The sequence below is a fragment of the Bufo bufo genome, chromosome 2 (assembly GCF_905171765.1).
Source record: "Bufo bufo chromosome 2, aBufBuf1.1, whole genome shotgun sequence".
Classification (NCBI taxonomy): Eukaryota; Metazoa; Chordata; class Amphibia; order Anura; family Bufonidae; genus Bufo; species Bufo bufo.
In genome coordinates this window covers 212,465,397-212,479,790 of record NC_053390.1, presented here as the reverse complement: position 1 = coordinate 212,479,790, position 14,394 = coordinate 212,465,397, and the positions used below count along the sequence as shown (strand labels likewise).

General features: G+C 41.8%; 1 protein-coding gene across 4 annotated transcripts in view; it reads left to right on the top strand.

Annotated features, from left to right (window-relative positions):
* Positions 1-14,394, top strand: part of CAMKK2 (calcium/calmodulin dependent protein kinase kinase 2) — a 100,582-nt gene that overhangs the window by 69,094 nt on the left and 17,094 nt on the right. For all 4 annotated transcript variants that reach the window (XM_040416115.1, XM_040416112.1, XM_040416113.1 and 1 more), the window contains exons 7-10: positions 6,561-6,597; positions 7,656-7,677; positions 13,172-13,260; positions 13,658-13,857. In XM_040416115.1, coding sequence (XP_040272049.1) covers positions 6,561-6,597; positions 7,656-7,677; positions 13,172-13,260; positions 13,658-13,857 — 348 coding nt within the window. The remainder of the gene's footprint in view (positions 1-6,560; positions 6,598-7,655; positions 7,678-13,171; positions 13,261-13,657; positions 13,858-14,394) is intronic.

Here is a 14,394-nt window from a genome sequence, read left to right as displayed (position 1 = left end):
AAATAAAACTGTGGCGAGAGAAAAATCCATGCAGTTTTATGTTTGATGCAGATATATTTAGGTAGCAATAAAATGGCAAAACATATGTCTGAGGGTAGGAGCCCCTAAGGAAAGAAAATTTTGAATGACAAGAGATTATATATCTCCTTAGAAATGAGATCCTGCCAAACAATTTCCCATATCTCAGCTTAGATAGTGCTATATTCCTTAGGCCTCTTTCACACGACCGTATGGCTTTTTCAGTGTTTTGCGGTCCGTTTTAAACGGATCCGTTGTTCCGTTTTTTGTTTCCGTTGTGTTTCTGTTCCGTTTTTCCGTATGGCATATACAGTATACAGTAATTTCATAGAAAAAATTGGGCTGGGCATAACATTTTCAATAGATGGTTCCGCAAAAAATGGAACAGATACGGAAGACATACGGATGCATTTCCGTATGCACTCCATTTTTTTTGCGGACCCATAGACTTTAATGGAGCCACGGAACGTGATTTGCGGCCAAATATAGGACATGTTCTATCTTTCAACGGAACGGAAATACGGAAACGGAATGCATACGGAGTACATTCCGTTTTTTTTTGCAGAACCATTGAAATGAATGGTTCCGTATACGGAACGCAAAAAACGGCCCGCAAAACGGAAAAAAAAAAACGGTCGTGTGAAAGAGGCCTAAGGCTACATTCACACGTTCGTGGTGTGTTGCGGACCCGCAAATTGCGGGTCCGCAACAGACCAGCCCGTCACCCCCATTGAAATGCCTATTCTTGTCCGCAAGCTGCGGACAAGAATAGGACATGCTCTATCTTTTCGCGGAGCTGCGGACCCAAAATCGGGGCCGCGCCCCGCAATTGCGGCTGCAGACAGCACACTGTGTGCTGTCCGCAACCATTCTGTCGCCATAGAGAATGAATGGGTCCACACCCATTCCGCAAAATTGCGGAAAGGATGCGGACCCATTTTGCGGACGTGTGAATGGAGCCTTAGTGTGATATTTCTAGCAAATGATTATATTGAAGTTAAGGCAACAGATGGGATTGAAAGGTATCATACCATTAAGTTAGCCCTACAAGCTCCACCACGAAGACACATTATAGACTATAATGCAGCCTGCTACATATTTATACATACAAAAAACAACAGTACTTCGTCTCCCCATTGCCGTAATACATTCTGCCCATGGTGTGATTTTTTTTTTTTTTGTTTTTTTTTTTTTATATACCTTCTCTGTTAACCTACCTAAAACATAAGTAAAATATATACAGAAAAGGAAAATTGGAAATATCATACAAAATGAGTAAATAGAGAACATTTATGGTTATTGTTCCTTTTACACTGCTATACACAGGCCGATTATTGTTTCCTAACGGTCATAATGGTAATTGACTTGTGTAAATAAAAAAGATTTGATTTCACAGAAGCATGGCAAAAGACTTTGTTTTTTCATAAGTCAGTAAAATATATAGAGGCTTGAAATCTTTTACACATTGTACAAAATATTGTCCCTGGTCATTACAAATCTTAATAATGCTGTCCAGGTCCAGGTCGGCCTGGAGAACAATTTGCCTTGTGTGTAAACCTTTCAGATTATTGATGGCAGTTACATTCACATAGCTGGAGATGTGTCAGCCGGCGCTCACATGATTACAAGGCAGAAGATAAATGACAGCAGAGCCTCGCTAAGACTGGCTGCTACTGACTTGGCGGCCGATGTGGAAAACTGTACAAATGTGTGATATAAAGCAAGCACGCACAGTCCTGATGTACTTAATTGTGTCAACCACATTTGTGTGTATATCTTTGAGTATCTGTGTATATGGATGTGTTTTAAATAAATAGCTGCAAAAAGCGGGGGCAGAGTGGAATTTGTGGTCCGAGAGCCCAGGAGTCAGTGTGGCCCCCAGACTCCAGACCATTTTTTTTTTTTTTGTGATCGGACAGAAAATAATATGAAGTACTTGGGATAGAGGATAAAAGTTTGTAATTAGTCAATACCTTTAATGTAAGTAAACCAGATGGTCTAGGGCAGAGAAGGGGTTGAAGAGCTATTCTGTTGTCATGAAATTGATGACCTATCCTCAGGATAGGTCATAAATTTCAGATTAGTGGAGGTCCGACTTTCGACACCCCTGCTGATCAGCTTACCACAGGTATCCATTTTGTTGAATATTATCAAATCATGGATGGCAGGTGGGCTCTGAGAAATGGAGTTGAGAAATGCTGATCTAGAGTATTAAAAAGGTTAATTTCGGTATACCTGGTGGGCTACAGCAGTGAAGAGATTCATGTAAGGATTCCTGGTGGAGGGAAGTTGAAGAGTTAATGTTGCATACCTGGGGACCAATGGTTACTTCTCCCTCCAGACTTCTGCAATGCCCTGACAATAACTTTCTGCTTCCTCCCTGAACTGATCACTGTGATGGGTGCAGGGAGGGATGGAGAGGACTGTGCAGCTGTATCTGATGGCTGCGCAGTTTTTTGGTTGGGCAGAGTGATTCAGGAGTGCTTTTTCCAATCAGTATTATTGTGCTCAGAGGTACCTGTGTCGCTGCTGTGACCCCCTATATTTGCCATTGAACACGGCACTCTCGTATCCTCTACACTACAGTGATCACGTGTGAACACTGAGCCCCTGGTTTGAATTAACCCTTTGGAAACCATGGATTCTGGTATTAAATATTTCATAAATTAATTAATCAAGGAATGTGGACGTTAACCCTCCCCCCCATAGACCACCAGTCTCCATAAACCAACCTACATCACCAAGGATGTTATCAGTAGGCCCCAAGCCACTGTAGTAATTTTCGCCATCACCACTTAACCCTCCTCAGACCACCTGCAATGTTTATATTAAAATTTAAGTCACCCTTATCTGCCTGAAGCACAGCATTAACCTTTAAAGAGTAACTACACTTTACAAAAACGTTTGATGTCTCATGTTGACATACTTATCTAAGGTGTTGTTCAGTAGGGGTCCGAGCGCTGAAACCTCGCTGATCGCTAAAACAAGGAATTAGAAGCGAGCACTGTCTCTCCTCACTTCTGAAAGTCTGAGACAGCGCTCACCTGAGTGATTTTAACTCCTCATTTTAGTGACCCGTGGTCTCAGTGCGCAGACCCCCTTCGATCAAAGCCTTTGATATGTCACTATGACATGAAGTGTAGTTAATCGTTAAAGGAGTTGTTGCACTTCAGCAAGTGCCATTTATCTATAGATAAAGTTAATACAAGCTACTTACTAATGTATTGTGATTGTCCATATTGCCTCCTTTGCTGGCTGGATTCATTTTTCCATCACATTATAAACTGCTCGTTTTCATGGTTACGACCACCCCGCAATCCAGCAGTGGTAGCCGTGCTTGTACAATATAGGAAAAAATGCCGGTCTCTCTAGTGGCTGAGACTGTGGGAGCGCACATAGGCTGGTGCTTTTTCCTATAGTGTGAAAGCACGGCCATCGCTGCAGGATTGCAGGGTGGTCGTAACCATGGAAATGAGCAGTGTATTTTGTGATAGAAAAATGAATCCAGACAGTGAAGGAAGCAATATAGATAATTAACAATACATTAGTAAGTGCCTTGTATTAACGTTCACTACATAATAAATGCTATTTTCTGAAGTGACACAACCCCTTTAACCCCTTAAGGACCGGGCTCATTTTCGCCTTAAGGACCAGGCCATTTTTTGAAAATCTGACCAGTGTCACTTTATGTGTGAATAACTTTAAAACTCTCTTACTTATCCAGGCCATTCTGAGATTGTTTTTTCGTCATGACACTGATAAAATGGAGTCAAAAAAATGCATTTTTATTTATAAAAAAAATATACCACATTTACCCAAAATATGGAAAAATTTGCAAATTAGTAATTAGCATAGTAATACATCCAAAAATATTTATTAATTTACATTCCCCATATGTCTACTTCATGTTTGGATCATTTTGGGAATGCAATTTTATTTTTTGGGGGCATTACAAGGCTTAGAAGTTTAGAAGCAAAACCCACATTTTAAGCACCAGTTCAGGTCTGAAGTCACTTTGTGAGGCTTACATAATAGAAACCACCCAAAAATGACCCCATTCTATAAACTACACCCCTCAAGGTATTCAAAACTGATTTTACAAACTTTGTTAACCCTTTAGGGTTTGCTTGACTGGTTTATTTACACCATGTCCCATTTTAAGCCCCCTGATGCACCCCTACAGTAGAAACTCCAAAAAAGTGACCCCATTTTGCGGGATGAGATGTCGGTTGGATTGGCACTATCTTGGGGTGCATATGACATTTTGGTTACTTTCTATTACACGTTTTGTGATGTAAGGTGACAAAAATGGCTTTTGACACCGTATTTATACATTTTATTTTTGCTGTGTTCACCTGAGGGGTTAGGTCATGTGATGTTTTTATAGAGCAGGTTCTTACGGACGCGGCGATACCTAATATGTATAGTTTTTTTGATTTATTTTAATTTAACACAATAACAGCATTTTAGAAAAAAAATAATCATGTTTTAGTGTCTCCATAGTCTGAGAGCCATTTTTATTTTTTTACTTTTTGGGCGATTGTCTAATGTAGGGGCTAATTTTTTGCGGGATGAGGTGCCGATTTGATTGGTACCATTTTGGCGTACATACAACTTTTTTGATTACTTTTATTACCTTTTTTGGGAAGTAAGGTGGGCAAAATTTCTATTTCATCATATTTTTTTTTTTTTTTTTTTTTTTTATGGTGTTCACCGTGCGGGGAAAGTAACATGACCGTTTCATAGATCAGGTCATTACGGACGTGGTGATATGAAACGTGTGTAGTGCTTTTTATTTATTTTATTTTTAATCAGTGATAAATGTGTTTTTTTATTTTTACTTTTTTTCCAAATATTTTTTTTTACATTTTTTGGACCCAGACTCACTTGGTTCTTGAAGATCCAGTGGGTCTTATGTCTGTATAATACAATACAGTACACTATATAGTGTACTGTACTGTATTTTCACTTTACACTTAGTCTGATCAGACTTATGCCTTTAGCAGAAGTCTGATCAGACTTAGCCTTACCATGGCAAGCTGGAAGCCTGTGAAGGCGTCCGGTTGCCATGGTAACCATCACCCGCTGCCACTACAGAGCAGCGGGTGATGGGGAGGGAGGGGGCCCCTCCCTCTGTGATCCCATCAAGAATCGGGGGCTGAAACGGCACAACAGCTCCCGATGGGAGAGGGAGGGAGCTCCCTCCCTGTTAACCCCTTTCATACAGCGTTCCCTACGGACCGCAGCATGGAAGGGGTTAAACGACTGACATCACAGCACAGATGTCAGCCATTTCAAGCAGAGTGTCAGCAATGTGCTGACACTCTGCTAAAACCGCTCGGCCATCCTGGAAATGAGAGGGCACATAACAATGAGGGCTACAGGGGGGGGGGAGGGTTAAAAATAAAAATATCTGTAATTTAGAAGTTTCTGATCCCCCACAGGACCTCTCTCGGGATTGTCGGAATGGTTTCAGCAGGCACTCTGTTCCGATCCCGCCCGCCGCGCCCTTGTCCTTAAGTACTGGGACATCAGGGCGTACATGTACGCCCTGTGTCCCCAAGAGGTTAAGAATAGTAGATGTAGAGCAGCACCCACGGACCATCAAACGACCACACCGGAATGCATTAGCCAAACCACGGCCGCAGATCTTCAGCAGCCCACCGAATAGTATAAACAAACAGGTAACGGCGATGCTGCCATTACCTGTTTGTTTGTACAACCCTTTAAGGTCAGTAGTCTTTAGATGGCCATACACATTCAATAGCTGTTGGCCAAATGATCGTTGGGCCGACAGCTCTCTCTCCCGGCTCCCCATACACATTCACATTCAGTTTGGCCAAACATGTATGTGTATTCAATGGGTGAGAGGGGAGAAAGTTGCTGCCAGACACTTCTGGCGGCAGGTTATCTCCGGGGAGAACAAAAAGATCGGGAGAAAGCATTGACTTCACCTGATACTTCTTCGCCCCATGATTATCTAGGGAGCGGGGTTCAGGAGCCCCACACACACATTAGACTGTCGCCTAATCGGTCATTCTCAGCTAGTTTGGCCAACAATAAAATAATGTGTATGAGGCCTTTCGAGTTTAGAGTGACCCAGTGATTGTAGGTGGACATCAGCAGGTAAAAGTCTGGTTGCACAGTACAGAAATATTTCAGCTGTGGTTATTACTGGGGACATGAAGCATCGAGTTAATAAGTTTAAGGGGGCAGATACTTTTCACACAGGTTGCATAGATGTTGTTATACATTCTGTAGTAGTTCTGTATCTGTGATTATGAGCTTCCTTATGTACTCATTATAAAGCAAACACAGAACTGTATGGTTACTCATGATAAAGGGTTTATTGCCTTTCAAAAAGCAGCAGTTGTGTAATGCTCGCCGTAATTTTCAAGTCCATGATCATTTCAACACCTGCGCCTGTACTTTGTATGGAGGATATAGTGAAAACATTCATGCCACCAGATCTTGCCTCGTAAATATTGGGTTCCTTTTTATGTCCTCTGGCTCTCTTCTGACTGCTTCTCTTCTGTTGCTAGGTGCTGGATGACCCCAGTGAGGACCATCTGTACATGGGTAGGGGAACTTTGCCTAATTTTAAGCAGCGTAACCCTTTCTGCCTTAAAGCAGTGCATAAACATCCTCTGCACCTAACTGTAATATATGATTTGGAGTACCGTTTCCAGACATGTTAATTATCATTTTGGTTGAAATTGTCCATTTAGATCAGCTATATACTAATGTGTATGGCCACCTTTACCTAAAGGGGTTGTCTGGGCTCAGGGCTGAACCCGGATATAAGCTCCCCTTGGCTCCATTACCATGTAGGAGTGGAGCATCAGAGCATTTCCTCGCTCCAATGCTCCCCTTGCCTTGTGCTGCAATGTGCAGGGCAATGTCTGTCTGTTGTGAGCCGGAGATGTACCGGGATTCACATCAGTATGCTAGGCGGAGACTTCCACCTGGCAGGTAGCCCAGTTGCTAAAACCGCCCAGAACAGCGCTATACACTGTCCATTTGTGCCGTGATACCCATCTCTAAAACCACCCAGAAGAGCGCTATACAGCATCGATTTGTGCTGGTGACCAGTGATGGCCAGTTTGCATTGTTCGCCCGCGAACATATGCGGGCTGCCATCTTTTTTCACAAGTCCGGCGAGGCACTGGTAAGCCCTTACCTGTGCCTGTGCGCGAGTCGGTCTGAAAACAAGTGCGGTCAGCGGGAGCAGGCAGTTCCGAGAACAGCCACCGGGGGCCTTCATTGGGCTGTTCTCGGAACTGCCTGCTCCCGGTGACCGCATTTGTTTTCAGACCGGCTCGCGGCACAGGTAAGAGCTTACCTGTGCCTCTCCGGACTTGTGAAAAAAGATGGCAGCCCGCATATGTTCGCGGGCGAACAATGCGAACTGGCCATCACTGGCTCCCTGCTAGGCGGAAGTCTCTGCCTAGCATACTGTTGTGAAGCATGGTATGTCACCAGCTCACAACAAACAGACAAACCAAAACTAAAACTGCCGCTGCATAGAGAATGTTTATTTTCATACCATTTGTTATATTTTATGATTACTAGACTGCTGGAATGTTTTTTATATGGAATACATAATAATGGCAGCTTTTTATGTTTTTTTTCCCCAGTGTTTGAATTGGTTAAGCGGGGGTAAGTTGATGGAGATAAGTTCACAGTTAATATTGAGCAATTTGTTTGTTAATGTCTCTTAAGGCTTCCTTCACAGGTTTTGCTGTTGGACAAACTAGTTTTAGGATTTTAAATTTTTTATTTTTATTTTTTTTCATATTGGCATCCTTGTTTTCTGCTTCATCTACTGTTAAGCATTGGTCTGAACTTTCAGCAGATCCTTAAATAATTTATTGATGAATTTTTTCGTTAATATGCCTAAACCTTGTAGCTCACATGCAAATGTCACAAACTGGAATAGTGGCAGCATCTTCCACAGTACAAGATTTTTCAACAGCGGCAAATAGAATAAAAGATTGTGTAACCAGCACCCGTCTTTATGTGAAAATCCCAAACACATGTACCCAGGCAAAGAAACCTCCTTACATATAAGACAATCCCCCATGCATAATGGATGCTTAACCCTGCATACTACTCGTATTTACAGTGATTTTAAATATTCCCCAGGAACATGTGTAAAATATTCGGAAACTCTAGAAGCAGGGGTGGACTGACCATAGACCTTACAGAAACTTCCTAGTAGGCCACCCCAAGCCTTCCTGGGCGCGTCAGGTACTTGTGTACGGGGCAAGCGGCTGCAGGTGCCCTTCTGAATTCAGCTGTATCGTCATTGAATACTGCGGCAGGGCAGAGTTGCTGGTGGCTCCCTGCCCCGACGTCCATCCTCACTAGGCCTGAAGACTGTGAGGTAGTGTACCTCACAGGTGGTTGCAAAGCGATGTCCCGTGTACAACATCAGGCATCTGTCTTATTTCTGATATGGACTATGAGGAGTGTCAGCATTTCATAAAATTCAGGTAGTTCTGTTCATCGAGCAATGACCTCATTCCACAAAAATCATAATTTTTCTCTAATAATGTAATCACATTTCATAAAAATCACATATATAACATTTCATTTATTTCCAACAACTCCTTTTTGGTGCGTTATTCTATGATTGTGATTGTGTATGTATTTATGTGTGTATATCTGTGTTTGTGTGTGTGTGTGTGTGTGTGTGTATATATATATATATTTATTTACACTTTGTGCACCCATAATATGTCGCGAGTTAGTGTCATTAGAAACAGTGAACATGCTCGGTGACATCTGCATCTGCCTGCAGTTTTCATTCTCAACCAATATATACGAATGTCTGCTTTAGAGGGGTTGTGCAACTTTGGGGTTGGCAAACCCTCCCTCTTGAGCAGACCTGTGAAGGGAAGCAGACTTACCTGCTTCCCAGTGCTGGCTCCCCGCTCGTTCTCTCCCTGGCCTGGGCTGCTCCGCTGTGCTCCAAGGATGTAAACTTCTGTTTTGCCACAACTGCAGTCATTCACTGGCTGCAGCGGTCACCTTCTCCCCTTGTGTCACGTGACCATTTAAAACGAGGTCTAACATGAATCTCTAGCTGTTACACAGCCAGAGATAGGCCAGTAGAAAGCAGCCCTCCCTCTCTTTAACCAGCTGAGATGTCAGCCAGCCGAGGAGGTGAGAGGGGCCAGTGGGGGGTAAGTCCTGAAAGCCTGCACAGGAAGAGACGTACTCAGGGGAGCATTGCATGGACTTCTGTGCATGCTATCAGTCCCTCTTCCCCACTAATCATAGAGCCCAACTCTTTTATTTTTTCCCCAGAAAAGGAGTCAGAAGATGAACGCTTGCTTATCTAATCACCGCTGTGCGCCTAATTAGGACATCTAGTGATGCCACGACCCAGACATGGACCAGAGTCCGGATCACGGCGCCAAATAAGTCGCACCAAGCACACCACCGACACACAAACATCAATAAAGTTTACATTTTACACTGTCCCTATCAGGTCTATACCTAATCTATGGAATCAAATATACAGACCACTTTTGTAGCGATACCTGTTACATGATGCCGTAATAGTGATAACAATTATCACTGGAGAGGAATATCTAATATATTTCTGAAAGATGGAAAAAAAAAAAATAGTCAGAAAAGATATTTCGCTTGCTGACTGTCACTATAACAGTTTTAAATTTTTTTTTTTTAAACAACGGTATTCAACCGCTTTTCAGACGGGTGTAATACAGGGTCTTATTTGTGCCCATATTATAGAGGCAACACCCAGACTTCCCGTGGTTCATCAGAACTAGTGGTATTACACTCTAACTCATTTTCTGATGAACTGCAAGAGGTTCTGATGTTGTGTCCATAATACGGGACTAATAAAGCACCTATATATTATACCTGTCTAAAAAAGTGGCCTTCATTAATGCACTTTATGATGTTCAGGGATGTATCATTGTTAATTAGAATTGTATAGTGGGATGGAAAATTATATTCGACAGAATTCCCAATACTGTGCATTCTGGCGGTTTTTGTATTTCTTCAACACATGCAGCACTGAGTATAGATATGTATGGCATATATGATATCACATCTTACAGTTTTTTTATTTTTATGTTTTATTTATCACAAGAATTTTAGTCTCAAATTAGAATTTTTGTCCAATTTTTGGTGATAATCATTGATGTAAAGTTGCATGAAGATGGTTGTGTGCATTAATTATTAGGTTATATTTTTAGACACAGTGAAGGCTATTTATGAAAACTGGTATTCCTGTAGTGAGTGAGATGCACCTAACGTATTTAGAATAAATGGTGAATATGGGTGGTGAGCCATGGCATCTGCTACCATATTATAGTATTAGGTCCATTCACACGTCCGTTGTTTCTTTCCTGATCTGTTCCGTTTTTTGCGGAACAGATCTGGACCCATTCATTTTCAATGGGTCCTGAAAAAAAATCAGACATTGAGCTGTCCGATTTTTTTCAGGACCCATTGAAAATGAATGGGTCCAGATCTGTTCCGCAAAAAACGGAACAGATCAGGAAAGAAACAACGGACGTGTGAATGGACCCTTAAAGGGGTTATACCACAACTGTTACTGTTACATATTTCTTAGGGAGGGAAGCAGCTCATCAAACACCTGCATTTCCCAGGATGCATTGCATTTAGCTCTTGTTAACCTCTTCCTCCAAAGCATAGAACATAGTCCCTCACTTTTAACCCCAGTGATGCATGTTGTATGTAGTGCCCTCTCCATCTAACTTCTCCACTGTCTAGAGATAGATACATACTTACCGTATTCTACCTAAATATAGGGATATGAATAAAAGGTGTCTGGACCACTTCACCTGCTACTAAGATCCCTATGATAGCAGGGAAAGGGAGGAGGGAAGCTACAGAGCAAATTATAATGTCCACCTCTAAATGCAGGAGAAAGTGGATCAGAAGAAGACAGAAGAGTGCAGTACCAGAGAAAAATGTGCATAAAGAAAATTAACACTATTTTTCATGGGATAACCCCTTTAAAGTTTTAGTTTTTTTCCAACGGGATGCTAGTTCAGAGGGGGTTAAACAAATTTAATAAACATATCACCAATCTCCTGATGCTCCTATTCCAATGCTGCTCAAGCCCCCTGGTCTCTACTGCCTGGTCCCATAGTGACATATACCGTAGGAGATGCCTGCTCAGCCAGTTGTGGGCAGAGGTGGGTCAGCACTGCAGCCAATGATTGGCCAGCCATTTTCTGGCAACTCCTAGTGACAGGACCAAAAACTAGAGAACAGCAGAAATCCAGGCAGCGTCAGACAGAAGCAGTGGGGAACCAGTTGAGTATTTATTTTTCCCATCTTATTTTAGTCTGTAAAGCCCCTTTAAATGAGTTGTCTACGTTGGACAATCCCTTTTTGCTGGAAGGGCCCCCAAAAATGAGCTGATTACAGGGAGCCCCTCTGCTGGAACCACCAGTGATCAACTATGACCTACTCATTTCTACTATTTTATTATCCCATAAATTAGGTTGTGGAAACTAACTGATCATCACTGATGACTGTTGCTCTTGGATGCAAACATGTTCCTTTCACTGTCCTAACACATACACATTGCAGCTGTCACCAAGTCTGTTTGTATAGTGGTGACTGTTACCATGACACCACAGATAGCAAGGGTAGGATGTGTTTCTCTTAACCTCTGGATTGCCACAGTGTTTTATTTGAGAACAAAGGGCAGGTGTATAGACACTGCTAACAGAGTATTAACTCTGATGTCAGCAGCTTTACACAATGTTTAGGGTGGGTTTCTTCGAATTGAGAAATGTGCCACAAAGTAGTGATCCTGGGGTCTGGACTTTCTCTCATTGACTAGCCCTATGGTCAGTCTCTCCCCAGCCTGACCTGGATGATTACAAGGAACACTTGGTTGCATTTGTATGGCCATATGAACATAAAATAGTATTTAGATTTAGTGGCTGTTCAGATGGATTACTGGAGAAAGAGGAGTGATTACCTAGGAAGCCTCATTCAGCCAGTCATCCTGTTCCTGCATCGTCTGCGTTTATGAAGAAGAAGGCTAATGGGCCTCTTAGATGTCACTTATTGTCATTGCTTCATGTAAGTTTCCAGTTGTAGCACAGCTCTGGTTTATAATATATGCCGGAACAGTGCATTATATGTAATGCAGTGTATTTATCAAGTTACTCAACCAAATGTGAATTTACACTTCAAATATGAGTATACTAACCATATAAATATAATGTCTGGATCATCATGTAAGCTCTGAGGAAGTCTATGTGCACATCAGTGCTAGAACTCCACTAGTCTGTTCCAGCATAAGAATCGAATACTGGAACCACCCAATCCAGCATATTCTGGGTACTGCCAGAACCCGATGAAGCCCATTGACTATAATGAGGTCCGTCGGGTGTCAGTGTCCTCTGTGAATAACCCGCAATGTGCTGGACAGTATACCCCAGCATGCTGGGATCTGCAACTGAGGCTCCTGTTGGAACCTCAACCGCATGTGTGAACCTAGCCTGAGGCTCTAATTCTTCTGATTACGAACTGTCTTTTGAGGAGCTTATTTTGTGCAGTGGGGGTCATGATATTTTTAGCATTTCAATTCGAAATCTAACTTGTAGTAGCTTTAGTGAGCTTTTATGGTATTCTGGCAACTGATTCATGAGAGCCTTAAAGTTTTTTTTTTATATTGATGGACTTTCCATACCCCTGCCAATGAGATGTCCTGCAGTAGCTTCAGCAGCATTGTGTAGCGGGCAGAGCTGGTTACTGCAGCATTGGTCCTATTGAACTAGCTCTGTCTACTACACAATGTTGTGTCAGGGCCTAGCAATCAGATATTGATGGCCTAACCTGTGTTCTAGTAATTTGAAAAACAGAACTTTAGCCAAACTTTGATTTAAAAAAACAAACCCTGTCGCTTAGTTATTCAGTGAACTTTCTGGCAATTTCACAATATTTCCGTCAGTCCCCAAAAAGCTGGTTCAAAAAGGACCGCTAGAATGGCCGCACTTTCTGCCACCACATTAAAACAGAACTATGCCAGTATCTTTACACGTGAAAGCTTGGCTGGTGTTCAAACATCTGAATTCCTAATAATGGCTAGTTTTACTGTTTATGATTATTATTTTTTTCTTTTATATAGGGCAGTCATGGATGTTCCTACTACCAATCCGCTAACAGAAGACCAGGCACGTTTTTACTTCCAGGATCTTATTAAAGGAATTGAGTTTTGTGAGTCTATATTTTCTTATCCCTGTGTGATGTGGATGGGAAAGCAGCGCTACCAGGCTTTCCCTATATGTCCTAGCAGCATTTAAACACCTGTTATATGCTCAGATAGACGAACCTAAAACACTTGACAGAATGGATCAAAAATGTTCATGTTGTCAATTCTTTCCATACTTCAAATGACAAGTAAGATATATGTACACCGTTATGTAGTACTTATTAATGTTAGATTTCCCAATGAACCACCTTATCCCTATGACAAAGTTCTGGTCAGAAATGTTATATTCCCATATGAAATAAGTTGGTCATGTGAAAGGTCAAATGATGACCAGTGTTGCACCAGAACGTGAAATGAAAGCTGTGTATGTTGGGTAAAATGTGATTTCTTTTTATATTTCAGTACACTATCAGAAAATCATACATCGCGATGTCAAACCATCCAATCTCTTGGTGGGTGAAGATGGTCACATTAAGATTGCTGACTTTGGAGTCAGTAACCAGTTTGAAGGAACAGATGCTTTTTTGTCTAACACAGTGGGTACGCCAGCATTCATGGCTCCTGAGACCCTCTCTGAAACACACACAATATTTTCAGGAAAGGTAAATTAAAAACCTAAAACTATAATATTGTGCAGCAGAGATAAATTACAGTGGTGCTTTTAAGTGTGTGAACTCTTCAGAATTTTCTATATTTTAGCATAAATGTGTCCTATAACTATATCAGATTTTCAGACAGCTCCTGAAAAGTGTTAGACTTGGTCATTTATTTATTAAAATTATCCAATATCATGTCTGAGTGGCAAAAGTATGATTAACAGATAACATGAAGGTGAAATTAAGGTCGGGTGTTTTCAATCAATGGGATGGCAATCAGGTGTGAGTGGGCAAACATTTTGTACTCCACCAATCCACAGTCAGATGATTGTGTACAAATGGAGGAAATTCAAGACCATTATTACCCTCCCCAGCATTGGTTGACCAGCAAAGATCACGCCAAGAGCAAGGCATGTAATAGTCCGCAAGGTCACAAAAGACACAAGGGAAACTCTAAGCAACTAAAGGCCTTTCTAACATTGGCTAATGTTAATGTTCATCATCAGGAGGACACTGACTAACAATCGTGGGCATGACAGGCTT